Source organism: Pelodiscus sinensis, chromosome 6 (genome assembly GCF_052426305.1).
Source record: "Pelodiscus sinensis isolate ZL-2025 chromosome 6, ASM5242630v1, whole genome shotgun sequence".
Taxonomy (NCBI): domain Eukaryota; kingdom Metazoa; phylum Chordata; order Testudines; family Trionychidae; genus Pelodiscus; species Pelodiscus sinensis.
The window spans coordinates 130,553,076-130,580,098 of NC_143057.1; the positions used below are offsets into that span (position 1 = coordinate 130,553,076).

At 65.1% G+C, this 27,023-nt stretch overlaps 1 protein-coding gene and 1 long non-coding RNA gene across 5 annotated transcripts in view; one reads left to right on the forward strand and one right to left on the reverse strand.

Annotated features, from left to right (window-relative positions):
- Positions 1-26,734, forward strand: part of LOC102462785 (phospholipid-transporting ATPase ID) — a 109,972-nt gene extending 83,238 nt beyond the window's left edge. For all 4 annotated transcript variants that reach the window (XM_075932841.2, XM_075932840.2, XM_075932842.2 and 1 more), the window contains 9 exons: positions 2,307-2,412; positions 3,559-3,706; positions 6,198-6,381; positions 14,149-14,372; positions 16,308-16,391; positions 17,473-17,718; positions 20,815-20,953; positions 25,291-25,421; positions 26,136-26,734. In XM_075932841.2, the coding sequence (XP_075788956.1) occupies positions 2,307-2,412; positions 3,559-3,706; positions 6,198-6,381; positions 14,149-14,372; positions 16,308-16,391; positions 17,473-17,718; positions 20,815-20,953; positions 25,291-25,421; positions 26,136-26,345 (1,472 nt within the window). In that variant the 3' untranslated portion in view covers positions 26,346-26,734. The remainder of the gene's footprint in view (positions 1-2,306; positions 2,413-3,558; positions 3,707-6,197; positions 6,382-14,148; positions 14,373-16,307; positions 16,392-17,472; positions 17,719-20,814; positions 20,954-25,290; positions 25,422-26,135) is intronic.
- Positions 21,457-21,931, reverse strand: LOC149524256 (uncharacterized). Its single transcript, XR_016349967.1, has 3 exons — positions 21,798-21,931; positions 21,608-21,707; positions 21,457-21,517 (listed from the first exon to the last, which is right to left on the reverse strand). It is a non-coding gene; the product is annotated as an uncharacterized LOC149524256 (long non-coding RNA).
- Positions 26,735-27,023: the final 289 nt, after the last annotated feature.

Here is a 27,023-nt window from a genome sequence, read left to right on the forward strand (position 1 = left end):
ACTTCTCCGCACAGCTTGCACTCCTTGGGCTGTGTGTGCCTGGCTCTGTTGCCGCAGGACTTCTCCGCACAGCTTGCACTCCTTGGGCTGTGTGTGCCTGGCTCTGTTGCTGCAGGACTTCTCCGCACAGCTTGCACTCCTTGAGCTGTGTGTGCCTGGCTCTGTTGCTGCAGGACTTCTCCGCACAGCTTGCACTCCTTGGGCTGTGTGTGCCTGGCTCTGTTGCTGCAGGACTTCTCTGCACAGCTTGCACTCCTTGGGCTGTGTGTGCCTGGCTCTGTTGCTGCAGGACTGCCCCTCAGCACAGCTTGCACCCCTTGGGCTGTGTGTGCCTGGCTCTGTTGCTGCAGGACTTCTCCGCACAGCTTGCACTCCTTGGGCTGTGTGTGCCTGGCTCTGTTGCTGCAGGACTTCTCTGCACAGCTTGTACTCCTTGGGCTGTGTGTGCCTGGCTCTGTTGCTGCAGGACTGCCCCTCAGCACAGCTTGCACCCCTTGGGCTGTGTGTGCCTGGCTCTGTTGCTGCAGGACGTCTCCGCACAGCTTGCACTCCTTGGGCTGTGTGCGCCTGGCTCTGTTGCTGCAGGACTTCTCCGCACAGCTTGCACTCCTTGAGCTGTGTGCGCCTGGCTCTGTTGCTGCAGGACTTCTCCGCACAGCTTGCACTCCTTGAGCTGTGTGCGCCTGGCTCTGTTGCTGCAGGACTTCTCCGCACAGCTTGCGCTCCTTGAGCTGTGTGTGCCTGGCTCTGTTGCTGCAGGACTTCTCCGCACAGCTTGCGCTCCTTGGGCTGTGTGTGCCTGGCTCTGTTGCTGCAGGACGTCTCCGCACAGCTTGCACTCCTTGAGCTGTGTGTGCCTGGCTCTGTTGCTGCAGGACTTCTCCGCACAGCTTGCACTCCTTGGGCTGTGTGTGCCTGGCTCTGTTGCTGCAGGACTTCTCCGCACAGCTTGCACTCCTTGGGCTGTGTGTGCCTGGCTCTGTTGCTGCAGGACTTCTCCGCACAGCTTGCACTCCTTGAGCTGTGTGTGCCTGGCTCTGTTGCTGCAGGACTTCTCTGCACAGCTTGTGCTCCTTGGGCTGTGTGTGCCTGGCTCTGTTGCTGCAGGACTTCTCCGCACAGCTTGCACTCCTTGGGCTGTGTGTGCCTGGCTCTGTTGCTGCAGGACTTCTCTGCACAGCTTGCACTCCTTGGGCTGTGTGTGCCTGGCTCTGTTGCTGCAGGACTTCTCTGCACAGCTTGCACTCCTTGAGCTGTGTGTGCCTGGCTCTGTTGCTGCAGGACTTCTCCGCACAGCTTGCACTGCTCTTAGCTGTCTCTCAGCTCTCTCCTTGCTCAGAGAGACCCTGAACAATCCCAGCTCGCAGGGAGGACGGGGCCTGGCCTCTCTCTTTCCTCACTGGCCTGTCCAACCTGTCAATCAGGCTGAGCTGGAGTGTTGGCTGCTTTCCATTGTCTCTGGGGTCTGTCAGTCTCATGGACCCTTCCCCTTCTGATACTGGGAGCTGGCAAACCAAACACTCCCACAGAGTTTTAGTGAGGGGCTACCAGTCCCCTTCCACCGGCCGGGCGCTCTCGGTGTCTGCAGAGAGGCCTACGGGCCTTGGCCGGACCGGGCCCCTGGGCTCCGGCCTCACGGCAGCAGGGGCCTGTGGAGCTTCCTCCCTGCTCCGGGAGCTGACCGGTGCCGGAGGAGGGAATTTGCCGCTCAAGGGGAGGTCCCCGACCCCTGCCCCTCCCCGCTGCTGGCTCTTTCGGCCCGGCTCGGCTGCTTGCTGGCCAGCCCCAGCTGCTTGTGCTGGGCTGCCGCGGCCCGAGCCCAGCGGCCCCTCCTGGGCTGTGACAGACTGGCCAGGCGTCCCCTCCTGCGCTGCCATGACCCTGGCCTCCCTGCTGGGAGGCAGGCAGCCCTGACTGTGCCCCCCACGCTGCCCTGCTGCTGCGGGGCTCTCATCCAGGAGCAGCTGTGGTCCTGCCGGACGAGAGTCCTGGTGAAGGGAGGTGCGACCTGCACCGGCAGATGGAACCACGTGGCCCCCCCGCCCCTCTGGTCCTCGCCCCCTGCTGCACCGGGAGAGCTGCAGGGTACTTAGCCTCCATGCCCGGCCAGCAGCCCACGTCCCGTTAATTGTGGCACAGTTAGCGCCTCTGCTTGGGCAGCGAGAGGGGCCGAGTCTCTGCCCCCTAGGGGGCCCCGCCAGCCAGACTCCCCGACTCTCTTGGCCCTGGTAGGGCTGGGGGCGCAGGCTCTCCCGCGGCGCGGGCTGGGTAACCGGCGGCTCCGTCTGAGTCTGTGGCTTTTCCAGAGACTGCCGTGAACATCGGCTACTCCTGCAACATGCTGCACGACGACATGAAGGACGTGTTCATCATCGAGGGCAGCTCCTCGGAGGACGTGCTCAAGGAGCTCCGGTAAGCAGCCCTCGCCGGGCCTGTCTGGGCCACAGAGAGCTGCAGGCTGCTGGGGCATTTTAGCCTCCGTAGGAGCAGAGACGCAGGGGCCCGGTCCAGGACTGAGGCTCATCTGCGCCAGGCGTGAGCCATGATGTTCGCGGGGGGGGGGGAGAGGGCCACTTAATGAATTTTGGTGCAGGGTCCTGGGCAGGCTCCACCCCCAGAAGGGGGGGCTGGGGACGAGCCTCCCCCTAGAGTTGTCTGGGGTGGGAGGGTTTGAATTAAAAACGCAGCCAAGGGCTCCCGCCGCGACCGTGTTGCCTGGCAGCTGCCTGAGGTTGCTGTGGCTATTTAAAGAGCTCGCAGCTCCACCACTGCCGGGATAGCACCGCGGCCGGGAGCCAGTTCAATAGGATCCTGCTGCCTGAGCCTGGGAATTCGGTGGCTCGGGCAGCAGGACAGAAATAGAAAGCGCCGGAGGCTGTTCACGGGCCACATGAAAGACTTAGGTGGCTGGATCTGGCCTCTGGGCCACGTCATGCCCTGCCCTGCTCCGGACCATCCCCGACAGGTGTTCTTCTCACCTGTCCTTAGGCCCCTCCGGTGACAGATTGTGCAGCCTCCTGGGCAATCGGTCTGGGGCTTGGCCACCCCGCCAGGAAGACTTTCTAGTGTCCGACCTGCGCCTCCTTGGCGGCGGTATAAGCTCAGTGCTTCTCACCCTGCCCTCGGTGGCTGACTCAAGCAGCCCCCCCCGTGCTCCCCGCGGCCCCTGCTCCTGCTACGTTCCAAAGGCGGAAGCGCGGCCAGTCCCCCCCCCCCGTGCCCTGCCCCCCATGGACATGGTGCTGGCTTTTAAGTCGGCTCCCTCCAGCACTGGCTCCTGCTGCCTGTCTGCGACAGAGGCAGCAAGGGGGGAAGTGACTAGACGGGTCACTACTGGACTCTCCAGTAAGCTCATGCAAGCGGCTTAGCTCCCCACGGCACGCTGCTCTTGCGCCAGAGCCATCGGCTGGGGGCATCCTGCCCCATGTGTCACCCCAGCCTTTCAAGCCCTCTGCCGGGAGAGCGATACTGCCGGGGGGAGGGATTTGCTTGAGCAGTCGCTGGGTTTCAGAGCACAGCCGCCGTGAGTTTGTGTTTTCAATGCCTGGTCCTTTTCAGGAGCGCACGGAAGACAATGAAGCCGGACTCCTTCCTGGAGAGCGATGAAATTAACATCCTGTTTGAGAACCCTTCGGCAAAGTCCAGGATCCTCCCCGAAGAGCAAGCGAACGGGGTCTATGGCCTCGTTGTCAACGGCCACAGCTTGGTAAGGATGGGTTGGCGCGCCTGTGCTCGCCAGACTCCTCGGGGAGTGGGGGGCAGACGCAGTGCTGGGGTCCCTGGAAACCCAGGCCTGTGCTCGTCCCATGTCGGCCGGAGCCTGGACCTGCCCCAGAGTCGCAGAGCGGCTGCGTTCGCACCTGGGACCCTTCGGGAGGCAAACCCCCGGCGGGTGGGGAGCAGCCCCTGGCATGGTGCACGGCATCACAGACGCGCCGGGGGGTGGGCGTGGGGCACAGGGCGCAGCCTTGCCTGGCTACCTCGTTCCCTGAGGGGTTCTGGAAAGTGACACACGTATCTGTGGCTAGCACCCGGTCAGACTGAGTCACGGGCAGGGCTGCCAGTGAGTGCGCTGCTGCCGGGAGGGACGCGGGGGCGGGGGTGACTCACGAGGCTCGCTGGCTTTGGAAGGGAGATCTGGGTTGCTGATTTGCTGCCTTGAGTGGAGAGGGCAGCTGGCCTGCTGGCTGGCGCTGTGGGGGCGGATTCGGCAGAGGAGACAGCAAAGCACAGAGGCAAGGAGCACATGGGTCAGGAATGTGCAAAGGCAGGTCGTGGCGCCCTCCCTGCCGGGCAGCGATGAAGAGGCCCAATCTCCGGGCTGATTTCAGGAGTGGCAATAGCACCAGCTCCCTTCCTGGGGTGGATATTTACTCGCTTGGTCTTTTCTTCTCACCAGTTCTGCTGGGCTTTGTTAACCCCCCAGAGTGTCGATCGGCCCATCTGGGGGATGGGGCGGGAGCCTGTTGTGATGGCGCGTTGGGGTTTTCCCATCTCCTGCACCCCCGTAGTGGCACGGACAGACTCCACCAGCCAGTAGATTAGAGGGAGTTTATTGCTTCTCCAGGATACAGCACAGCACAGATGTAATGCGGTTACAGGGCAGGCCTAGGATGCCTCAGCCCCCCTTGAGATGAGGGAGACTGGGCCCCTAAATCCCAGCCTCTTTCCCTAGGCTGTCTCTTCCATGCTCCCAGACAGAAACTCCCTCACTCCCAGCCCTGCCCCCAGCCAGGGCTCCACCCCCCTTCTTCCCATTGTTCCACTCCCTGGGAGATCACTGGTCAGACAGGTTCGAAGCCCCCTTGCATAATGACTCATCCCCTGCCCTGCTGGGCCGTGCTGCAGACAGCAGCCAGTGGGGGTCACCCACCGCCCACTGCCCAGCATAACAGCCAGCAAGGTACCAACACTACATCACACCTGTAGTTAGACAGATGAATTCCTGGTTTCTGGGGTTGTTACGTGGGGCAGGAAAGGGATTTATGGAGGCATGTTCCACAGAGCAGTGTTCCTGCACTAACAGGAGTGTTGGGAGCAAGACATGAGGAGTCGTTCTTCCATTCTACTCTGCTCAGGCCTCAGCTGGAGGATTGTGTCCAGTTCTGGGTACTACGGGGGGAGGGATAGCTCACTGGTTTGAGCATTGGCCTGCTAAGCCCAAGGTTGAGAGTTCAATCCTTGCAGAGGCTATCTAGGGATTTGGGGCAAAAATTCATCAGGGGTGGTACTTGGTCCTGCTGTGTAGGCAGGGGACTGGATTCAATGACCTTTCAAGGTCCCTTCCAGTCCTAGGAGATAGGCATCTCCATTCATTAATTTATTTATTTAAAGATGTGGAGAAATTGGAGAGGGTCCAGAGAAGAGCAACAGGGATGATGAAAGTTCGAGAGAACGTGAGCTAGGAGGGAGGCTGAAGGAATTGGGTTTGTTTAGTTTGGAAAGATGTCTGAGAGGAGACATGATGTCCATGTTCAAGTATCTAAAAGGGTGTCACAGGGAGGAGGGAGAAAAATTGTTCTCCTTGGCCTCTGGGGACAGGACAAGAAGCAATGGGCTTAAACTGCAGCAAGGGAGGTTCAGGTTGGACATTAGGGCAAACTTCCTGCCCGTCAGGATGGTTAAACACTGGAATAAGTTGCCTAAGGAAGCTGTGGAATCTCCATCCCTGGAGATATTGAAGAGCAGGTTGGACACACACCAGTCAGGGATGGTTTAGATGGTGCTGGGTCCTGCCGTGAGGGCCGGGGCCGGGACTCGATGGCCCCCGGAGGTCCCTCCAGTTCTAGCGTGCTGTGGTTCTGTGGGAGCTGAGTAGAGTGAGGCTGCAGCCTGTTTATAATTGTAACACAACTGCAGTGCTGCCGGTGCTGCTAAGGGAACAGCCCCTCTACCCGCCCTTCAGGAGGGCAGCCCAAAGGGGGAGCCAGGCAGGCCAGCGGCCCTGCGAACAGTGCACAGGAGGCTCTGGGGGGCGGGGGTAGAGCCAGGGGTCGCTGTGGCTCTGCGGATCTCCCAGCTCCGTGGCTTCGTCGCTCCCAGACGTGTCCGTGGACACTGGCCCTGCTCTGGGCAGGGGGTTGGGCTCGGTGCCTCCGGAGGCCTGGGCCAGCCCTGGGAGAGTGTGGTTCTATGCTCGGCCCTGCTGGCGCTGTGTCCGGACTCACCTCGCTCCCCGGCGTGTGCTCCGACCGCAGGCTTACGCGCTGGAAGGGCGCCTGGAGCTGGAGCTGGTGCGGACAGCCTGCATGTGCAAGGTGGTGATCTGCTGCCGCGTGACCCCCCTGCAGAAGGCCCAGGTGGTGGAGCTCGTGAAGAAGTACAAGAAGGCCGTGACCCTGGCCATCGGGGATGGGGCAAACGACGTCAGCATGATCAAAAGTAAGTGGAGGCCTGGCCCGCGCTCGCTGGCGTGTCCCCCGTGGCAATGCCCGCTCTGACTGCCCCGGGTCCCGCTCTCCCTGGCGGGTCCCCCGCGGCAATGCCCGCTCTGACTGCCCTGGGTCCCGCTCTCCCTGGCGTGTCCCCCGCGGCAATGTCCGCTCTGACTGCCCTGGGTCCCACACTCCCTGGCGTGTCCCCCGCGGCAATGCCCGCTCTGACTGCCCTGGGTCCCGCTCTCCCTGGCGTGTCCCCCGCGGCAATGCCCGCTCTGACTGCCCTGGGTCCCTCTCTCCCTGGCGTGTCCCCCGCGGCAATGCCCGCTCTGACTGCCCTGGGTCCCGCTCTCCCTGGCGTGTCCCCCCGTGTCAATGCCCGCTCTGACTGCCCTGGGTCCCGCTCTCGCTGGCGTGTCCCCCGCGGCAATGCCCGCTCTGACTGCCCTGGGTCCCGCTCTCCCTGGCGTGTCCCCCGTGGCAATGCCCACTCTGACTGCCCTGGGTCCCGCTCTTGCTGGCGTGTCCCCCGTGGCAATGCCCGCTCTGACTGCCCTGGGTCCCGCTCTCGCTGGCGTGTCCCCCGCGGCAATGCCCGCTCTGACTGCCCTGGGTCCCGCTCTCCCTGGTGTGTCCCCCGCGGCAATGCCCACTCTGACTGCCCTGGGTCCCGCTCTCGCTGGCGTGTCCCCCGTGGCAATGCCCGCTCTGACTGCCCTGGGTCCCGCTCTCCCTGGCGTGTCCCCCGCGGCAATGCCCGCTCTGACTGCCCTGGGTCCCGCTCTCCCTGGTGTGTCCCCCGCGGCAATGCCCGCTCTGACTGCCCTGGGTCCCGCTCTCCCTGGCGTGTCCCCCGTGGCAATGCCCGCTCTGACTGCCCTGGGTCCCGCTCTCCCTGGCGTGTCCCCCGCGGCAATGCCCGCTCTGACTGCCCTGGGTCCCGCTCTCCCTGGCGTGTCCCCCGCGGCAATGCCCGCTCTGACTGCCCTGGGTCCCGCTCTCCCTGGCGTGTCCCCCGTGGCGATGCCCGCTCTGACTGCCCTGGGTCCCGCTCTCCCTGGCGTGTCCCCTGTGGCAATGCCCGCTCTGACTGCCCTGGCTCCCGCTCTCCCTGGCGTGTCCCCCGTGGCAATGGCCGCTCTGACTGCCCTGGGTCCCGCTCTCCCTGGCGTGTCCCCCGCGGCAATGCCCGCTCTGCTGGACGCCCGGCAGCGGCTCTGTCATGGGACTGTCCCACGTGCAGATCACGCTGTAGCGTGGTCACCTCTCCGCGACCAGCAGCCGGAGCTGTGAGACAGCCACTCTCACACCTCCATGTGTGTCTCTCTCTGCACGTCCGTCTGTGCGGAGTCCCAGCAGACCTTGGTCGATACAACTGTACCCTCCTCCCCCCTAGGCAGGCTGTATGGGGTCTATGAAACCTGGCTGTGTTCCAGGTTCCCCGCCAGGTTTCCCACAGGTGCAGCGAAGTGGCAGCTTTCGCAGCGGCCTGGGGCTGAGCCCTCGGCGGGTTCCTCCCAACTCCATCTCCTTGTCTTTAAACAACACCCAGGTCACAATGCGCCGTGACCTTATTTCCTTAGGCAGGGGAGAAGCCGCAGCCCAGGGAGTTCCCCGGGTGCCCTCCCTGCCTTGTGCACTGAGCTCGCAGGACAGAAAAGGCCCCTCACCTTGCTCCCTGTCCGCCAAAGACGAGGGCCCATCGACGAGGAGGCCAAGGGGGCAACCGTCCCGGGGTCTGGTCGCTGAAAAGGCCCTTTAAATCGCCACCGGAGCATCGTGGGGAGCGCTCTGGGCAGCACCGAGGGCTGGTTGGGGGAGGTGAGCCCCAGCCCCGCCTCTTCTGCCCAAGGCTCCGCCTCTTCCAGGGTTTGTCAGCGTCCTTGTCCTGCCCGTGGCCGGCCGGCGCGCTGTCTTCCTCGCGCCCCGCCCCAGGCGTATGCAGAGAGCGAACGCTTCGGGGGTTGTGGCGCGCCCGGGGCCCCGCTCCCCTTTCACGACGAGCCCGGGCCTGTTTAATAGCCCTGCGGAGGGCCCCCGTGCCGCACGGCCCGGCTCTGCGTGTGACCAAGGATGGGCGCCTCCAGGGCCGCCACCCTGGCAGCTTTCACCCGCCGGACAGCCACCTGGCCAACAAACCCAGCCCTGCGGGGGGGCGGTGATACTCCCTGGGCGGGGGAGTTCTGGGGATCCCTTCCCGGCTGAGCTGGGTTTGGGGGATCCCCTTTTTTAAAGACTCCAGACGTGCCCAGAGTGAGGCTGTGTCACCAGGTGAGTCTGCCAGAGTTACCCTGGTCCTTCCGCCTGTCCGCTACACCCCCTTGTTACTGCGACTGCACCCCCTCTGGCCAGGCACCGGCTGTGTCAGACAGCCGCTGCCTCCTGCCGTACAGAACAGCTGCCGGCCGGCCTGCGAGGGGCTGGCAAGGACCTGGCTGTCTGGAATTGCTCTACAGTTGTGGGTGAAAGTCTCCGCATCCCCGGGGGAGCCCTGGGACGCCCGCCGTGCCCCAAAACGCAGCCGGCCAGCTCTCCCGGCGCCCTGCGACGGGAACAGCTCCTCCCGCTAGGCCCAGCTCACGTACCGCTGGCCAGAGGGGCCTCCTGTCCATCTTCCCCACGTTAATTTATACCAAGTGATTAACTGGGGCCTTTTAATTAAGAAAGGAAAGACTAAGCCAGGCGCTTGCAGGGGGCGATCCGTCGGGCAGCCCGTCAGGAAAGGCAGACGAGTGTGTTCCCGTGATAATGAGAAAACCCCCGCCCCCGCCGCCATGAGGCACTCCGAGGGCTCGTTATCCCACAGGAACCCCCGAATCCAATCAACCTCCGGCCGGCCGGAATGGTGCCTTAATTAAATCTCTATCGGTCGCTGTCGCATGAAACCCACGTCCCTGGTTAATTAGAGCAGGTTAGAATTAAGACTCTTCTGTGTAACTGTGTGATTGAGCTACTAAGGCCTACGGGATGGCAGCCAGCTGCGGGCTGCTGTGTCCCAGCCTGGGGGAGCAACGCACGTGCCTGAGGGGTGGGGGGCGTGTAAACACGTACCCCAAGTTTTCTAGCCGGGGTAACCGTAGACCGTTGCTTTGTGCTGCTGGGAAACACGGACAGTCTGGGCGAAGGTTCGGGACACGGATCACTTGGTACCCACGAACCAAACTGTTACGCAGCAGCCTGCAGTGTGACCGGTGGGGCACGTGCACGGAGCAGGAAAGCCACCCACGCAAGCCCCACGGGGACCAGATATCCAGGAGCAGGGGGGCAGGGCCAGTCCGGTGCACACAGGGACCAGACGGGGAGCAGGGGGGCAGGGCCAGTCCGGTGCACACAGGGACCAGACGGGGAGCAGGGGGGCAGGGCCAGTGCGGTGCACACAGGGACCAGATGGGGAGCAGGGGGGCAGGGCCAGTCCGGCGCACACAGGGACCAGATGGGGAGCAGGGGGGCAGGGCCAGTCCGGTGCACACAGGGACCAGATGCCGGGGGCAGGGCCAGTCTGGTGCACACAGGGACCAGATGTCGGGGGCAGGGCCAGTCTGGTGCACACAGGGACCAGATGCCGGGGGCAGGGCCAGTCTGGTGCACACAGGGACCAGATGTCCAGGAGCAGGGGGGCAGGGCCAGTCTGGTGCACACAGGGACCAGATGGGGAGCAGGGGGGCAGGGCCAGTCCGGTGCACACAGGGACCAGATGTCAGGGAGCAGGGGGGCAGGGCCAGTCCGGCGCACACAGAGACCAGACGTCGGGGAGCAGGGGGGCAGGGCCAGTCCGGTGCACACAGGGACCAGATGGGGGGCAGGGCCAGTCCGGTGCACACAGGGACCAGATGTCGGGGAGCAGGGCCAGTCCGGTGCACACAGGGACCAGATGGGGGGCAGGGCCAGTCCGGCGCACACAGGGACCAGATGTCCAGGAGCAGGGGGGCAGGGCCAGTCTGGTGCACACAGGGACCAGATGGGGGGCAGGGCCAGTCCGGTGCACACAGGGACCAGATGTCGGGGAGCAGGGCCAGTCCGGTGCACACAGGGACCAGATGTCAGGGAGCAGGGGGGCAGGGCCAGTCTGGTGCACACAGGGACCAGATGTCGGGGAGCAGGGGGGCAGGGCCAGTCCGGTGCACACAGGGACCAGATGTCGGGGAGCAGGGGGGCAGGGCCAGTCCGGTGCACACAGGGACCAGATGTCGGGGAGCAGGGGGGCAGGGCCAGTCCGGTGCACACAGGGACCAGATGTCGGGGAGCAGGGGGGCAGGGCCAGTCCGGTGCACACAGGGACCAGATGTCGGGGAGCAGGGGGGCAGGGCCAGTCCGGTGCACACAGGGACCAGATGTCAGGGAGCAGGGGGGCAGGGCCAGTCCGGTGCACACAGGGACCAGATGTCGGGGAGCAGGGGGGCAGGGCCAGTCCGGTGCACACAGGGACCAGATGTCGGGGAGCAGGGGGGCAGGGCCAGTCTGGTGCACACAGGGACCAGATGTCGGGGAGCAGGGGGGCAGGGCCAGTCCGGTGCACACAGGGACCAGATGTCAGGGAGCAGGGGGGCAGGGCCAGTCCGGTGCACACAGGGACCAGATGTCAGGGAGCAAGGGGGCAGGGCCAGTCCGGTGCACACAGGGACCAGATGTTGGGGAGCAGGGGGGCAGGGCCAGTCCGGTGCACACAGGGACCAGATGGGGAGCAGGGGGGCAGGGCCAGTCCGGTGCACACAGGGACCAGATGGGGGGCAGGGCCAGTCCGGTGCACACAGGGACCAGATGGGGGGCAGGGCCAGTCCGGCGCACACAGGGACCAGATGTCGGGGAGCAGGGGGGCAGGGCCAGTCCGGTGCACACAGGGACCAGATGTCAGGGAGCAGGGGGGCAGGGCCAGTCCGGTGCACACAGGGACCAGATGTCAGGGAGCAGGGGGGCAGGGCCAGTCCGGTGCACACAGGGACCAGATGCCGGGGGCAGGGCCAGTCCGGCGCACACAGGGACCAGATGTCGGGGAGCAGGGGGGCAGGGCCAGTCTGGTGCACACAGGGACCAGATGTCAGGGAGCAGGGGGGCAGGGCCAGTCCGGTGCACACAGGGACCAGATGTCGGGGAGCAGGGGGGCAGGGCCAGTCTGGTGCACACAGGGACCAGATGTCGGGGAGCAGGGGGGCAGGGCCAGTCCGGTGCACACAGGGACCAGATGTCGGGGAGCAGGGGGGCAGGGCCAGTCTGGTGCACACAGGGACCAGATGTCGGGGAGCAGGGGGGCAGGGCCAGTCTGGTGCACACAGGGACCAGATGTCGGGGAGCAGGGGGGCAGGGCCAGTCTGGTGCACACAGGGACCAGATGCCGGGGGCAGGGCCAGTCCGGTGCACACAGGGACCAGATGTCGGGGAGCAGGGGGGCAGGGCCAGTCTGGTGCACACAGGGACCAGATGCCGGGGGCAGGGCCAGTCCGGTGCACACAGGGACCAGATGTCGGGGAGCAGGGGGGCAGGGCCAGTCTGGTGCACACAGGGACCAGATGTCGGGGAGCAGGGGGGCAGGGCCAGTCCGGTGCACACAGGGACCAGATGGGGAGCAGGGGGGCAGGGCCAGTCCGGTGCACACAGGGACCAGATGCTGGGGGCAGGGCCAGTCCGGTGCACACAGGGACCAGATGGGGAGCAGGGGGGCAGGGCCAGTGCGGTGCACACAGGGACCAGATGGGGAGCAGGGGGGCAGGGCCAGTCTGGTGCACACAGGGACCAGATGGGGAGCAGGGGGGCAGGGCCAGTCCGGTGCACACAGGGACCAGATGCCGGGGGCAGGGCCAGTCTGGTGCACACAGGGACCAGATGTCGGGGAGCAGGGGGGCAGGGCCAGTCTGGTGCACACAGGGACCAGATGTCGGGGAGCAGGGGAGCAGGGCCAGTCCGGTGCACACAGGGACCAGATGTCGGGGAGCAGGGGGGCAGGGCCAGTCTGGTGCACACAGGGACCAGATGTCGGGGAGCAGGGGAGCAGGGCCAGTCCGGTGCACACAGGGACCAGATGGGGAGCAGGGGGGCAGGGCCAGTCCGGTGCACACAGGGACCAGATGTCGGGGAGCAGGGGGGCAGGGCCAGTCCGGTGCACACAGGGACCAGATGGGGAGCAGGGGGGCAGGGCCAGTCCGGTGCACACAGGGACCAGATGTCGGGGAGCAGGGGGGCAGGGCCAGTCCGGTGCACACAGGGACCAGATGTCGGGGAGCAGGGGGGCAGGGCCAGTCTGGTGCACACAGGGACCAGATGTCGGGGAGCAGGGGGGCAGGGCCAGTCCGGTGCACACAGGGACCAGATGGGGAGCAGGGGGGCAGGGCCAGTCCGGCGCACACAGGGACCAGATGTCGGGGAGCAGGGGGGCAGGGCCAGTCCGGTGCACACAGGGACCAGATGTCGGGGAGCAGGGGGGCAGGGCCAGTCTGGTGCACACAGGGACCAGATGTCGGGGAGCAGGGGGGCAGGGCCAGTCCGGTGCACACAGGGACCAGATGGGGAGCAGGGGGCAGGGCCAGTCCGGTGCACACAGGGACCAGATGCTGGGGGCAGGGCCAGTCCGGTGCACACAGGGACCAGATGGGGAGCAGGGGGGCAGGGCCAGTGCGGTGCACACAGGGACCAGATGGGGAGCAGGGGGGCAGGGCCAGTCTGGTGCACACAGGGACCAGATGGGGAGCAGGGGGGCAGGGCCAGTCCGGTGCACACAGGGACCAGATGCCGGGGGCAGGGCCAGTCTGGTGCACACAGGGACCAGATGTCGGGGAGCAGGGGGGCAGGGCCAGTCTGGTGCACACAGGGACCAGATGTCGGGGAGCAGGGGAGCAGGGCCAGTCCGGTGCACACAGGGACCAGATGTCGGGGAGCAGGGGGGCAGGGCCAGTCTGGTGCACACAGGGACCAGATGTCGGGGAGCAGGGGAGCAGGGCCAGTCCGGTGCACACAGGGACCAGATGGGGAGCAGGGGGCAGGGCCAGTCCGGTGCACACAGGGACCAGATGTCGGGGAGCAGGGGGGCAGGGCCAGTCCGGTGCACACAGGGACCAGATGGGGAGCAGGGGGGCAGGGCCAGTCCGGTGCACACAGGGACCAGATGTCGGGGAGCAGGGGGGCAGGGCCAGTCCGGTGCACACAGGGACCAGATGTCGGGGAGCAGGGGGGCAGGGCCAGTCTGGTGCACACAGGGACCAGATGTCGGGGAGCAGGGGGGCAGGGCCAGTCCGGTGCACACAGGGACCAGATGGGGAGCAGGGGGGCAGGGCCAGTCCGGCGCACACAGGGACCAGATGTCGGGGAGCAGGGGGGCAGGGCCAGTCCGGTGCACACAGGGACCAGATGGGGGGCAGGGCCAGTCCGGTGCACACAGGGACCAGATGTCGGGGAGCAGGGGGGCAGGGCCAGTGCGGTGCACACAGGGACCAGATGGGGAGCAGGGGGGCAGGGCCAGTCCGGCGCACACAGGGACCAGATGTCGGGGAGCAGGGGGGCAGGGCCAGTCCGGTGCACACAGGGACCAGATGTCGGGGAGCAGGGGGGCAGGGCCAGTCCGGTGCACACAGGGACCAGACGTCGGGGGCAGGGCCAGTCTGGCGCACACAGGGACCAGCTGTCCGGGTGCAGGACCAGTCCGGTGCACACAGGGACCAGATGCCGGGGGCAGGGCCAGTCCGGTGCACACAGGGACCAGCTGTCCGGGTGCAGGACCAGTCTGGCGCACGCTGGCGCTAGCAAAGCTCTCGCCGTAACGGTGGGGATCCTGCTCTCCTTGCAGCTGCCCACATCGGGATCGGCATCAGCGGGCAGGAGGGGATGCAGGCCGTGCTGTCCAGCGACTTCTCCTTCGCCCAGTTCCGTTACCTGCAGCGCTTGCTCCTGGTCCACGGGCGCTGGTCCTACATCCGCATGTGCAAGTTCCTCCGCTACTTCTTCTACAAGAACTTTGCCTTCACGCTAGTCCACTTCTGGTACGGCTTCTTCTCCGGCTTCTCCGCACAGGTGGGCAGTGTCTGCGTTCCTGCCGCGCGGGCCCGTAGGCGCGGCAATAGCCCGTCCTGCCCCGGCCCCCAGAGCGCGGTGTGCCCGTGGCTCGAGAGCCTCCGTCTCGCCCCGCTGGGAGGAGCCGGGGAAGTCAGGGAGGGGGCTGGCTCCCCGGGCTTGGGAGCTGACATTGCTGTAAGGGTTGTGTAGTCCAGAAGTGATGATGGGGAGACCGTTCCATCCGGGGGACCCCGTGGGGAAACCTGCCAGAAGTGGGTAGGGATCCCCCAGCTGGGGGATCCCGCTGTGGGCCGGGCAGGGCCGGGCAGGGCTGTCAGGGCTGGGGCCTGGCCACGTCTGACATGCACCAAGGCAGAGCTGGGGCCTTCCTTTGGGTGAGCACTGTCCCCTCGCAGCAGCCGAAGTCCCAGCTGCACCCGGGAGCTGCTTCCCCAGGGCAGGTGTGTCCAGCGAAAAGCCTCGGGCCGTGCCCCTGCCTCCGCGCGCTTCGTGCTGGCTCCAGGGGAGCGGGCGGGTGCGTCAGCACAAAGGGTGAAATGCTGGGCCAGGCAAATGCACGGTGCTTGTGTGCTAGTGAGCAGCAGACAGCGGGTTAGCGTGTCTCCCAGATGTGTCTGCCAGGGGTCGGGCGCCACATCCTGCACCCGCCTCCCCTTCTGTCGGGCCTGCGACGGACCATTCCTGCCACCTAGCGGCTGTCAGTCCACCCCGCGGCCCACGAGGAGCAGCAAGGAGGCCAAACGGCAGAGGAAATCCGATTTGGCTGTCGCCGCTCCAAAAAGGGGGCTCTCGGGCGCGACGGCTCGTTCTCCGAGAATACCTGGGCGGGGGTGGGCGAATGAGCGCGCAGAATTCCAGGAAAAGCAAAACTCCTAGGAGAGAGAACATCACAGAGCTGCTGTAGAAACCCAGGGGCCTCCTGCCCCGTGCCGTTCTGGAGAGCCTATCTCAACAAACCTTAGAATTGGAAATGTTCCAGCAAAGGGCTCAGGGGCTGGGGACAGCTCGTGTCTGGGGGAGATGTAAAAGACTGGCCCTTCCCAGCTAGAGAGAGAGACGCACGGCGGGGGTTATAAAATCAGGACGGGGCGGAGGAAGGGCACACAGGAAGGGTGGTAACTCCCGCCCGGAGCACCAGAGCCAGGGGGTCACCCAGTGGAATGGTGAGGCAGCAGGCTTAGAACAAAGCAACGGCAGTTCTTCTTCGCACAGCGCACCGTTAACCAGGGGAACTCCTTGCCTGGAGATGTGATGGCCAAACCAACAGCCGGGTTAAATAAGAAGTGGGTGACTTCTCGCAGGCCCATCAATGGCCCTTAGCCAAGCTGCTCAGGGAAGCAGCCTCGTGGGGTGGGTACCACCAGCACAGGCGGGACCCGATCCTGGCACGACCCGCACTAAACCTAATAAGTAATCGCCCTCGTCGGAAATGGAGCGCGCCCAGATACTCGCGGGCTGCAGCTAGCGTGTGTCCGTGTCGCTCTCCCTGATTCTCTCTGCGCCCGTGTGACCTTGGAGGGGCTGGCTGGCTTGCTGCTGGCTTGGTGCCCTGGTCCAGACCTGCGCGGGGCTGGGGCCAGTGGGGGCCGCTGGCTTTTCCGCCGCCTGGCGAGGTGCTGTTGGGACACGGCACCAGCCAAGGAATTGGGTTGCTCAGTGCCCCAGGCAGCCAGCCATCACTCACCCCCGCCGCGGGAAGGGAGAACCCAGGCTGGGGAGCGTGCCGAGGGATCTGGTGAGGGGGCAGGTTGCCAGCGTGGTGGTGGGGGGGGTTCTCCCACGTGGGACACGAGTCACAGCCGGGGCAGCCACAGGTGGTGGGGGGGTCCCTGTGACTGGCTGGCTGCTGGGGAGAGGCTGGTGGACGGGCAGGCAGCGGCTGTGGACAGCGGAGCCCTTTGCTAACCAGCCTCTCCGCGCTTCTCTCTGCAGACGGTCTATGACCAGTGGTTCATCACGCTCTACAACCTGGTGTACACCTCCCTGCCAGTGCTGGGCATGAGCCTCTTTGACCAGGTACCTCGGGGGGCTTCTCCACAGGGACGGGGCCACTAACCCTGGGCTAGAAGCGCAAAGCAGCCCCCTACGATTTAGCGCTACCCGCCCACCGTCCAGCCTGCCCGCCTGGGTCCGAACCAGCCCTTCAGCTTCCTCGCCGAAGCGCTAAGCAAGGGCTTCACGCCGGGCTCCACGCAGACGCGCCTGCAGCGCTGTGGCCAAGCACTGTACAATCGCGGAGAGGCGGCCACCTCTGGGGTGGAGGCTGGTGGCTGGCCAATGCGCACTAGAACAGCGGAGGGGGCGGTTTGGCCAGGGGCGTCAGCCGGATTCTACAAAACAGACGTGAGCTCGTTAACCCCTCGTGGAGAAGCCCTTCGCAAGCGAGTGGGCGGCTGCCGTGGCGTGGGACGCCTGGCCCGCCCGCTGGAGTGCCAGGGGAATGGATCTTCGCTTGGCCGCGTACAAAGCCCTGCCCTCGGCTTCGCTGCCCGCTCCCAGGCCCCGGCAGGTTCGGGCTTTGTTCTGGGGGAGGGGAAACTGAAAAGCTGCAAAGGCCAAAACTTGAACTGGCTTGAAAACACGCGGCTTTGTCCTGGCCCGGAAAGCCCTGGCCCCAGCACGCTGCCCTCGCGCTCAGTGCCACCCCGTGCCGACCGTAGAGAGCGCCCCCTTCTTCCCAAGGCGTGGGGCGATGCAACGGCCGGTGCTCCTGGGGGGTCTCCGCTCCCCCTTTGTGTGGGGCGGTTCCTACTGAGTCCGCCTTCACTGCGAGCTGTGCCCCACCGCGGCTCCGTGGCGTCGCCCTGCCCTGCCTGCCTTGCAGAGGCGGCCCATGAGGCGCATAGCGTGGCCCAGAGGTGCAGGGCTCCGTGTCCCACCGGCGTGGACGTGGAGTGACTGTCTGGCGGGGGCTCCTCGTTTCCTCGTGCGCACGGCTGGCAGGGCTGGAGCAGGCCTCGTGGTCGTCACTCACGTCAGCATCGGCGTGGCGGGGGGGGTGTCTCCCCCAGGCGGGGTCCGTGTCCCTGCAGGGGCAGCCACAGGCGGTGGGGGTCCCTGTGGCTGGCCGGCCGCCATCCTCTCCCTCTGTCCCCAGGACGTGGATGACCGCTGGAGCATGCTGCTCCCTCACCTCTACGAACCGGGGCAGCAGAATCTCTACTTCAACAAGCTGGAGTTTGTCAAGTGCGTGTTGCACGGGACCTACAGCTCCCTCGTGCTCTTCTTCATCCCCTACGGGGCCATGCACGACGCCGTGCGCAGCGACGGGAAGGCCATTGCCGACTACCAGTCCTTCGCGCTCATGGCCCAGACCTGCCTGCTCATCGTGGTCTCTGTGCAGGTGGGGCCTCGCGCGTCTCCCGAGTACGCACCCCTTGGCTACGGGAGCCGGGAGGGCCCAGCTGGGATCCACACCACCTCATGTGAGGGGGGCACGTGGGGAATCCGGCCACCTCGCCTGAGGGGGGTTCTCCGGGTGTGCGGGGCCCGGCCGCCTCGCCTGGGGGGGGGAACCGTGCGGGGCCCGGCCGCCTCACCTGAGGGGGGTTCTCCGGGTGTGCGGGGCCCGGCCACCTCGCCTGAGGGGGGTTCTCCGGGTGTGCGGGGCCCGGCCGCCTCGCCGGGGGGGGGGGGGTCCGTGCGGGCGCTCGGTTCCAATCCTGCGAGGATTAAACTGGACACACGTGAGTTGCCTGGTTTGTCACAGGGCCTCTTGGGAGGAGTCTCCCATCCTGGGGCCATGAGGAGGGGGCCTCCTGAGCAGGGAGCTCTCGGTGCAGGTGGACAAGGCAGATGGGGCGGGAGGAGGCAGGCTCTCACCCCGTGTCACTGGGGAAACCGAGGCACAGAGCTGTGTATCTCCTGTCAGTTTGCATGGGCAGTGGGTCTGCTGTGGGTGGGCGAACGCGACCTGCCCCTGGGGACGCAGAAACAAGGAGAGTGAAGGGGAAGGCAGTAGACAGGATGTATCCCAACGTCCGTCAGGCGTTTCACACCGGCTCGTGTGGCCTTCTCCTGAGCCGAGGAGGGAAACGTGGCCTAGACAAGCCTGCTTGGTTGAACTTGAGCAGTTGGGATCCCAACTGGTTGGAAAAGCGAGTTCAGAGAGGAGTTACCGTGGCTCACTGGGGATCCCGGCCCCTGGACGGGTCGCTCTCTTCCAGCCGGGCAATCCGCTGGGCCTTGGTTGTGTTCCCCATGGGCAGGGCCCTGTCTCTGCACAGCCCCGCCAGGTCTCCCTCAGGAGTCGGGCGTAGGCATCTCCCCGCCGGTCCCCACGGTGCAGACTCACCAATCCAGTGCTTCAGCAGCCACGATCCCCAGGAACCGCGTCGCTCTGTCTCCAGCACGCCTGGCTCTCAGGTCCTTGCTTCTGCTGCGCCTTGGCACTCGCTGCTGGACGCGCCGTCCACGGGGTGCAGTGCATCCCACTTCTGACACCAGTGGGACGGCGCGTCGGGGTCCCCCGCCTCCTGCACCCCAGAAGCAGCGAGAACAGACTCCCCCAGCCAGTAGAACGGGGGGTTATTGCTTCTCCAGGACACAGCCCAGCACAGACAAGACGTGTCAGGATGCCAGGACGCCTCAGCCCCCTTGAGATGGGTCCCTGGGCCCCTCGATTCCAGCCCCTCCTTAGCCTGGTTCCTCCGTGATTCCAGCCCCAGACTGCCCCTCCCCCGAACACTCACTCCCCGAGGTCCCTCGCTGCCCCCACTCCTCTGACCGGTCGGATCTTTGTCTATGGGACTTAGGCAGCCCCCCGCTGGGCCGTGCTCACAGGCAGAGGCCAGTAGGGGTCAGTCACAGCCCAAGCGACCAGCCAGGTGCTGACACTGCATCACACCGTGTGGGGGAGTCAGTGGGAATGGCCCCTCGCCGCGCAGGGGACCCGGGTCACAGAGCAGACAGCCCCCCCACGCCAATCGATCAGTCAAACAGCGGGGGGCGGGTCCGCAGGGGTCTGTTCTGTTCCTGGCTCCGTACCTGCGTTGGGCAGTGGCACCCACGTTTCCCTTGAAAGTCTGGGGACGGCGCCAGCTGGGAGGGGTGGCAGGCGCTTTGCAGGGCGGGAGGAGAATGCAAAGGGCTGTGACACACCGGAGGAACGGCCTGAGGTCCCCAGGATGTGCTCCAATAGGAACCAGTGCCCAGGAACACCCACCTGCCCACAGCCCCGGGAGGTGCCGGGCTAGGGAGGAGCGCTGCGAAGGCCCCGTGCGAGCGAACGGTGCGACGCTCTGACCCAGAAGCAACGGTCCCGCGGTGTCTCAGCAGGAGTGCTGTAAACAAGCCGGGAGAAGTGATTCTTCCGCTCCACTTAGTGCTGATAAAAGCCTCCGCCGAGCATTGTGTTCAGGTCTGGGCCTCGCGCTTGGGGCAGGACGTGGAGAAACAGGAGAAGGTCCCGAGGAGGGTAACGAAAGGGGGCCAGGTTAGCACACAGGACCGCTGGGGAAGAGATGGCCGTTGTTCAGTCTAGAGTAGAGCGAGGGGGGACGGGAGAGCAGACCAAGTATGTGAAATCTTGTTATGGGGGGGGAGACTTAGTTCTCCTTGGTCACTGAGGACAGGTCAGGAAACAAGGGGCTTAAATTGCTGTGGGGGGGGGGGGGGCAGGTTGGACAATAGGAAAAGCTTAGCCTGGATGCCCAGGGAGGTCTCTTAGCCTGGGTGCCAGGGTGGGGAAAGCAGGCGGTTGGCTGTGAGCTGTCCGTCCCTGGAGCGAGATAGACACCTGTGCGGGGCCTTGGGGGTACTCGAGGGAAGCCTGGGGGTACGTCGACACAACTGACATTGGGAGAAAACGGAATTTTGGTTTCAAGTTTTTGCGTTTTATTATTTTTGTACTTTTTCCACCCAAAAATGTCCTCGCCCGCCCGGCTACCATTGAGTTGATTAAACACACGTGTTGCAACAGTAGAAAAAAGTGTGTGTACTGGAGGTACTTACGACTGGTTTTAAAGGGTTACTTTTTAAAAAAAAAGAGAGGTTGAGAAACACCGGTTAGGTAACACGGCGCCCTGCCATGAGTGCAGGGGTCCGGACTAGGTCCCCTCCAGCCCCACGAGCCGATGGGTCTGTGACCGTGGTCTCCTCGGACAAGGCTGGCACAGTGCCCAGATCAGCCCCTGCCTGGCTGGCTCCCGGGCTGATAGGGTGGGTGCAATGGCTGGAGAAAGATGGCAGAGTCGCTCTCGTGTCCCTGACGTGTAGCTGTCCACTTTATGCAAATCGGGGCCTTAATGGCTCCTCCCCCCGACTTGCCACGGGGAGCAAACACTTTGTGACATGTGCCGGCTGGGCCACGCAGCCTGTTGTGTGCTGGTAAGCGAGGCAGCTGGCGGGCAGGGGACAGCCGGGGAACAGCCCTCCGCCCGCCTGTACTCAGCACTCGCTACAGCCGTTAACACGCTGCGCTGCGGGTTCCTCCTTTCAGATCGGGCTGGACACTGCCTACTGGACGGCTGTGAACCAGTTCTTCATCTGGGGCAGCCTCTCCGTGTACTTCGCCATCATCTTCACCATGTACAGCGACGGCATGTACCTCATCTTCACGGCCTCCTTCCCCTTCATTGGTAAGCAGGGGCGGCTCCCGCAGGGCCCTGCGACCCCCGGTGGGCAGTGCCGCACGGCCGCGGGTCCCCGGCGGAGGGAGGCCCAGTGTGTCAGGCCCCTGGAGGCCACACCACGCCGGATCTTAGCTATAACCCCTGGGGTGTGCACTAGCACATGTGCCCTGTCTCTGGAGCCCACTCGTGCATGCACATGCCTGTGTACCCACTTGGCCACACAGTTCACACTCATGCCTACCCGTGTACACACACACGCCCTGCAGCTACGTGCACGTGCACACTCACGCCTGCCCATGTACATGCCCTGTAGCCTGGTGAACATGCACACTCACGTCTACCTGTGTACACGCCCTGTAGCCTGGTGCACGTGCACACTCACGCCTGCCCATGTACACGCCCTGTAGCCTGGTGAACATGCACACTCACGCCTACCTGTGTACACGTCCTGCAGCCAGGTGAACGTGCACACTTACACCTACCCGTGTACACGCCCTGTAGCCAGGTGAATGCACACTCACACCTACCCGTGTACACGTCCTGCAGCCAGGTGAACGTGCACACTCACACCTACCCGTGTACACGCCCTGTAGCCAGGTGAATGCACACTCACACCTACCCGTGTACACGCCCTGTAGCCAGGTGAATGCACACTCACACCTACCCGTGTACACGCCCTGTAGCCAGGTGAATGTGCACACTCATGCCTACCCGTGTATATGCACATACCCTGGAGCCCAGTGCACGTGCACACTCACACCTACCCGTGTACACGCCCTGTAGCCAGGTGAATGCACACTCACACCTACCCGTGTACACGCCCTGTAGCCAGGTGAATGCACACTCATACCTACCCGTGTACACGCCCTGTAGCAGATTGCTGAAAACGCTGCTCCACATGGTGCCGCCTCGTGCAGCGCTCAGGGGGTGGAACTTGGCCCCGCACACCCAGGGGAAGCTCATCTGGGCAAACGTGGTTCGGGGAGGAGGCACGGAAGCACGGTCGCCCGGCGGGGAGCGTGGCTGCGCTGTGGCTACCTGGCCTGGGCGGGCCGTCACCTGGAAATAGCCCGAGCATGGCGGTAAGTGGCTGTGAGCCGCCCTCTGGCTGGCGTTCTTCAGCCCGGAAGCGGCGGCAGCAGAGCGAGCCTGTCCGTGGACCAATCCTGAGTGGGGAGGGCTAGGCCGGACATCAGGACAAACGATTCCCTAGGCGGGTGGGGAAGCGCTGGGAGGGTTCCCGAGGGGGGGGGAATCTCCGTCCCTAGAGGTGTTTGAGTCCCCGCTGGACACAGCCCTGACTGGGATGGTGGAGTCGGGGCCGGTCCTGCTCTGGGCAGGGGGCTGGGCTCGGTGGCGCCTGAGGCCCTGCCGCAGCCCAGACTCCGTCCTTGGGATGAGAGATGAAGCCAGGCTCCATCCTGCCGGCCCGTGCCCAGGAGATGGAACAGGCGGCCGTGACAGAGAGCTGGGGGGGGCTGGAAAATTCCCAAAGGGCCCCGGGCGCCGCAAGGGGGAAATGGGTCCGGCGACTGCTCCGCTCGTGGCTGTCTGCTCAAGTGCCAGGCTCTGGGAAGAGACGGGGAGGCCTGGAAACATTCATGGGCTGACTAAGCCGTGACTCCGTTGGCATCACAGAGCTCGGCGGGAAGTCTCGTGACTGGTACGAGGGGAAACTTGTTCAGGAAAAGGCGGAGGCAGGGAGGAGGTGCTGCAGTCGACAGCCAAGCGATCGCCACTTGGCCTGGGGACCAGAAGGGAGAGGGGCAAACCAGCTGAAAGTCTCAGGGTAGAGATAAAGGGGTAGAAATAGGGGTGAAGTCATGGTAGGGGGGAGTCTGTTCTGCACCCTGGAGCGGGCGGTGGATGAGGCGTTTCTGGAACAAAGGACTGAAATACCCTACACGCCAGACCAGGTAGCCGGGGGGACTCGGATTACCCTGACGCCTGTTGGACGATAAAACACAACCTTTCCCAAAAGTGCCTGGAAGGGCTTGGATAAGGCTTGGTGCGTCAAGGGACCAGCCATTTTATACGTGAATCTGGCCAGCAGGGAGAAGTTGGTAGCAAATCTGAAGGAGGAAGGGAATGTGGGTGTGTGACAGCGCGTTGGGGTTTTCCCGTCTCCTGCACCCCAATAATGGCACGAACAGACTGCACCAGCCAGTAGAACAGAGGGAGTTTATTGCTTCTCCAGGATACAGCGCAGCACAGATGTAATCCGGTTACAGGGCAGGCCTAAGATGCCTCAGCCCCCCCTTGAGATGGGGGAGCCTGGGCCCCTAAATCCCAGCCCCTTTCCCTAGGCTGTCTCCTCCATGCTCCCAGACAGAAACTAAAACTCTCTTCCAGCCCTGCCCCCAGCCAGGGGCGGCATTCCCCCTTCCTTTGTTTCTCTCCCAGGGGGTAGCTGGTCGGACAGGTTGAGAGACCCTCTTTGCATAATGACTCACCCCCTGCCCTGCTGGGCCGTGCTGCAGCCAGTGAGGGTCACTCACAAGCCACTGCCCAGCATAGCCACCAGCAAGGTACCTCCCACTACGTCACAGGGTGCAAGCCATCCTGACGATTTCCTGATTCAAGGAAAGGAAGGGGTGAGCGCAGCACAGTACGGACGGTGGATTTCGGAGAAGCCGACTCAGAGAACTAATAGGGAAGATCCCACAGGATGAAACATTAAGGGAAGAAATTGCTCAGGGGAGTCAGCAGTTTCTCGGGGAGACAAAATTGCCGGCCCGATGGTAAAGGACCCTGATGTGAAGAAAAGCTAGAAAGGACGGTGAGAGACCAACAGGGCTCCAAGAGGCGCACCTCAGTGACCTGAAAATCCCAAGGGAGCCCTACGGGGACTGGGAACATGGAGGAATCGCTAAGGAAGGGGACAAAGAACAGCCCGAGCGTGAAGGGACAAACCAGAGTGATGAGAGCGTGTGAGGAGTTCCGTCTAGCAAGGGCACCCTCGTCCGTGGGAAAGGGTTCTTTACACCCACTAGGAGCAAGAGAAACATCAAGGAAAGTGTCGGCCCTCTGCTTGGCAGGGAAGGGGAGCGAATCCCTGGTGCCTGTCTGCTCTAAAAGTTTTGATGGTGACCAGATGCTCAGCACAACAACAAGGGGGGAGAAACACGAGCCAAGAACCGGGCAAGATCGGGTTAATCGATATTTACACCAATGAGAGGTGTTCCACTCAGCAGGGCCTGATGAATTTCATGCCAGGGGACTTCAGGAGCAAGTTCAGCAATCTCAGGACCGTTCGCAGCTGGGGAACCCCTGGAGGACGGACAGGCGAGGTCCCAGGGGGAGGGGAAGGGCAAACCCAGCCCCTATTTTGAAACGGGGAACTAAAGGCGCTGGGGATTGTGGGCTGTCAACCCCTGGAAAGGTCTAGAACGAACGATTCAACAATGAGCGGATAAGCACTTTGAGGACAAAAGGGGTATAAAGTAGAGTCAGGCCAAACCAGCCAAATTGCCTCTGACACGTCCGGGGCGAGCAGCAGACGTGCAGAGCTGGATGTTAAGGCTTTGGACGGGGCCCTCTCGCGCGAGGGAGCGGAGCCGGGGGGGGGGGGGGGGGGGGGGGGTGCAGTGGACGCAGGGTGCCCAGCGAGGTGAAAGCCGTGATCCATGGATCACTGTGCGCCGGGGGGGCCCTGTCGTGGGCTCCTGTGGGGTCAGGTCTGGGTCCATGTTTTCAGCGCTGCCCTGGGTCGGAAGCGGAGACCGTGCTTAGGACGTGCAGCTGGGGGCAGGGGGCTGCAAGCAGCCGGAGGAAGAACCAGAATTCAGAACAACCGTGGCAGCTTGGAACAACCGAGGTGCAGTTCCCTGTGGATGGGTGCCAAGCCCTTTGCTGGGGAAGGCGAGTCGCGTGCACAGCTCCAGGGCGGGGTCCCTGGCCGGCTGTCACGGGCTGGCAGGCGCCGGGGGCTGCCGTGGGGCCCACGTGGAATAACGGTCGGTGGTGCGAGGCAGTCGCAGAAGGGCAGCGTCCCTGTGGGGCGCAGGAACGGTGTGTCCTGTCCCCTCCCCTCCTGCCCAGGGAGCTGCCTGGGGTCTCCAGGCTCTGGTTCCCTGGCGTTTCGAGGGGGGAGGGCGGCCGGAGTGCGTCTCGGGGGAGAAACGCCGAGCTCCGGGTCCCGGCAGAGCGCTAGCGTCCCCTCGGAGCCCAGGCCCGGCCATTCCTTCGGGCCGTGCCGCAGAGGGATTGGGGTGCACGGCTCCTCGGCCCCGTCCCAAGCCGGCGCCTGGCTGAGGCTGGCGCTCCGGGGACGGAAGCTGCGCTGGGACCCTCCGCCGAACGGCGCTGCCGGCCGCGGCTTTGACCCTGCCCTTGTTTTGCAGGGACAGCCCGGAACACCCTGAGCCAGCCCAGCGTGTGGCTGGCCATCTTCCTCAGCATCATCCTGTGCGTGCTGCCCGTGGTCGGCGGCCGGTTCCTGAAGGCTCAGCTCATGCCGACAGCCAGTGACAAAGTGAGGGGCGCTGCTCTCTGCGCGGAGCCCGGGCCCCGGGTGCGAGTGGCCCCGGCCCTTGCCTCGCGGCCCGGCTCAGATCAGAGCGCTCGGGGCGGCGGGGTGGGGAACTCGCGGGGCTATTTGTCGGTGCAGGGTGTAAGGCTTGTGGCTGGGAGACAAGCCAGCGGGGCGTTTCCCGCCGCCGGGCCTCGGTGGGCCTCCCACACGCCTGCTCGGGCCAAACATCCCGGGCAAGGCCCTAGGGCTGCGGCGCTTGGTCCTGCCCCAGGGGCCGGTGAGGCAGCCAGGGCAGGGAATTCACTGCCCTGCGCCCCCTTCGGACAACAGTTACTGCAGGGAGGGGCCGCAGTCCGGCTGGGGCGGAGCCCAGGCATCCGCGTCGGCCCTGGGTGCCAGCGGGTCTCACCGTACCCACCACTAAGTGGGGTCGCCGCACGGAGACCTGCTGCCCGAGGTGCTGGTTCCAGGGCCTCAGACAGGGCAGGGGGGCGGCGTCTCTCCAGACCCTGCCGCTGCTGCCCCATCAGGGCCCCCTCTTCCTTGGCCGATCCACCCAGGGCTGGTATTGGGCACCCTGCGGCGTGGCTGGGGGGCCCGGTGGCCTTGCGGAGGCAGGTACCAGCCGCCGGCCTGGAGCGTGTGCCGAGGGGGCCCTGCGCCCCGTCAGTAGCTGCGCCCCCACCTGCTGAGCCGGGTGCTCTCTGGTTCCAGGTTCTGCGCAAGATCAGGGAGGCCAAGAAGCGGCCGCCGCCGCCCATGCCCAAGACGCGCTTGCGCCGGACCAGCACCCGCCGCTCCGGCTACGCCTTCTCCCACCAGCACGGCTTCGGCGCGCTCATCACCTCCGGGCGCAACATGCGGCCCAAGCTGCCGTTCACCGGGACCTTTTCACCCAACAGCGAGAGAAACCGGCACAAGTGAAGGGCAGGCGCGGGGCAGCCAGAGAGGAACCGGTGCCTGGCCCAGCGCCCGCCTGCACCTGCCCAGGCCCGCCCGGTCAGGGGGCTCAGCTCCCGCTCCTGCTCCGGGGACAGGGAAGGGGGGAACGGCCGGGGCGCGTCGAAGGCCGAAAGGCGCTGCGCTGCCGAGCCGCGAGGGGCGAGCGGACCCACCACCCGCCCTCGAGGCCGCCGGCTGAAGCGGGACCTGCCAACGCTGCATCGGACACGCAAGGCGCGAGGCCCGGGGCGCGCTTGCCGCCGGCGCAGACGTCCCGGGCTTGGCAGGGGCAGAGCCTGGCTTGTGCGCTGGGATTGGCAGGGGGTCCTTTTTGTATCATCGTTTTTCCAATAAAGCGTGGCCAAAGGGCTGCCCAGTGTGCGTGCCGGGCCCTGCTTGCCCCAAGGAGCGGGGGCAGTGCGCAGGGAGCTCGGCCAGCCGGGAGCCAGCCCGTGCGTCGCCTGGCTCCCCACAGCCCGGGGAGGGGTAACGGCGCCAGCGGGGTGGTAGCGGGGCGCCTGCGGGGCCGCTGGCTGCAGCACGGGCCGTGCCGTCCCATGGGCGATGGGCTCGCGCACGGAGCAGCCTCCCGCGGTGTCAGGCTGGGGGCGCCGAGTGCCGGCCGAGCCGCAGACTGTAGCTGCTGGCGCAGTCAGACGT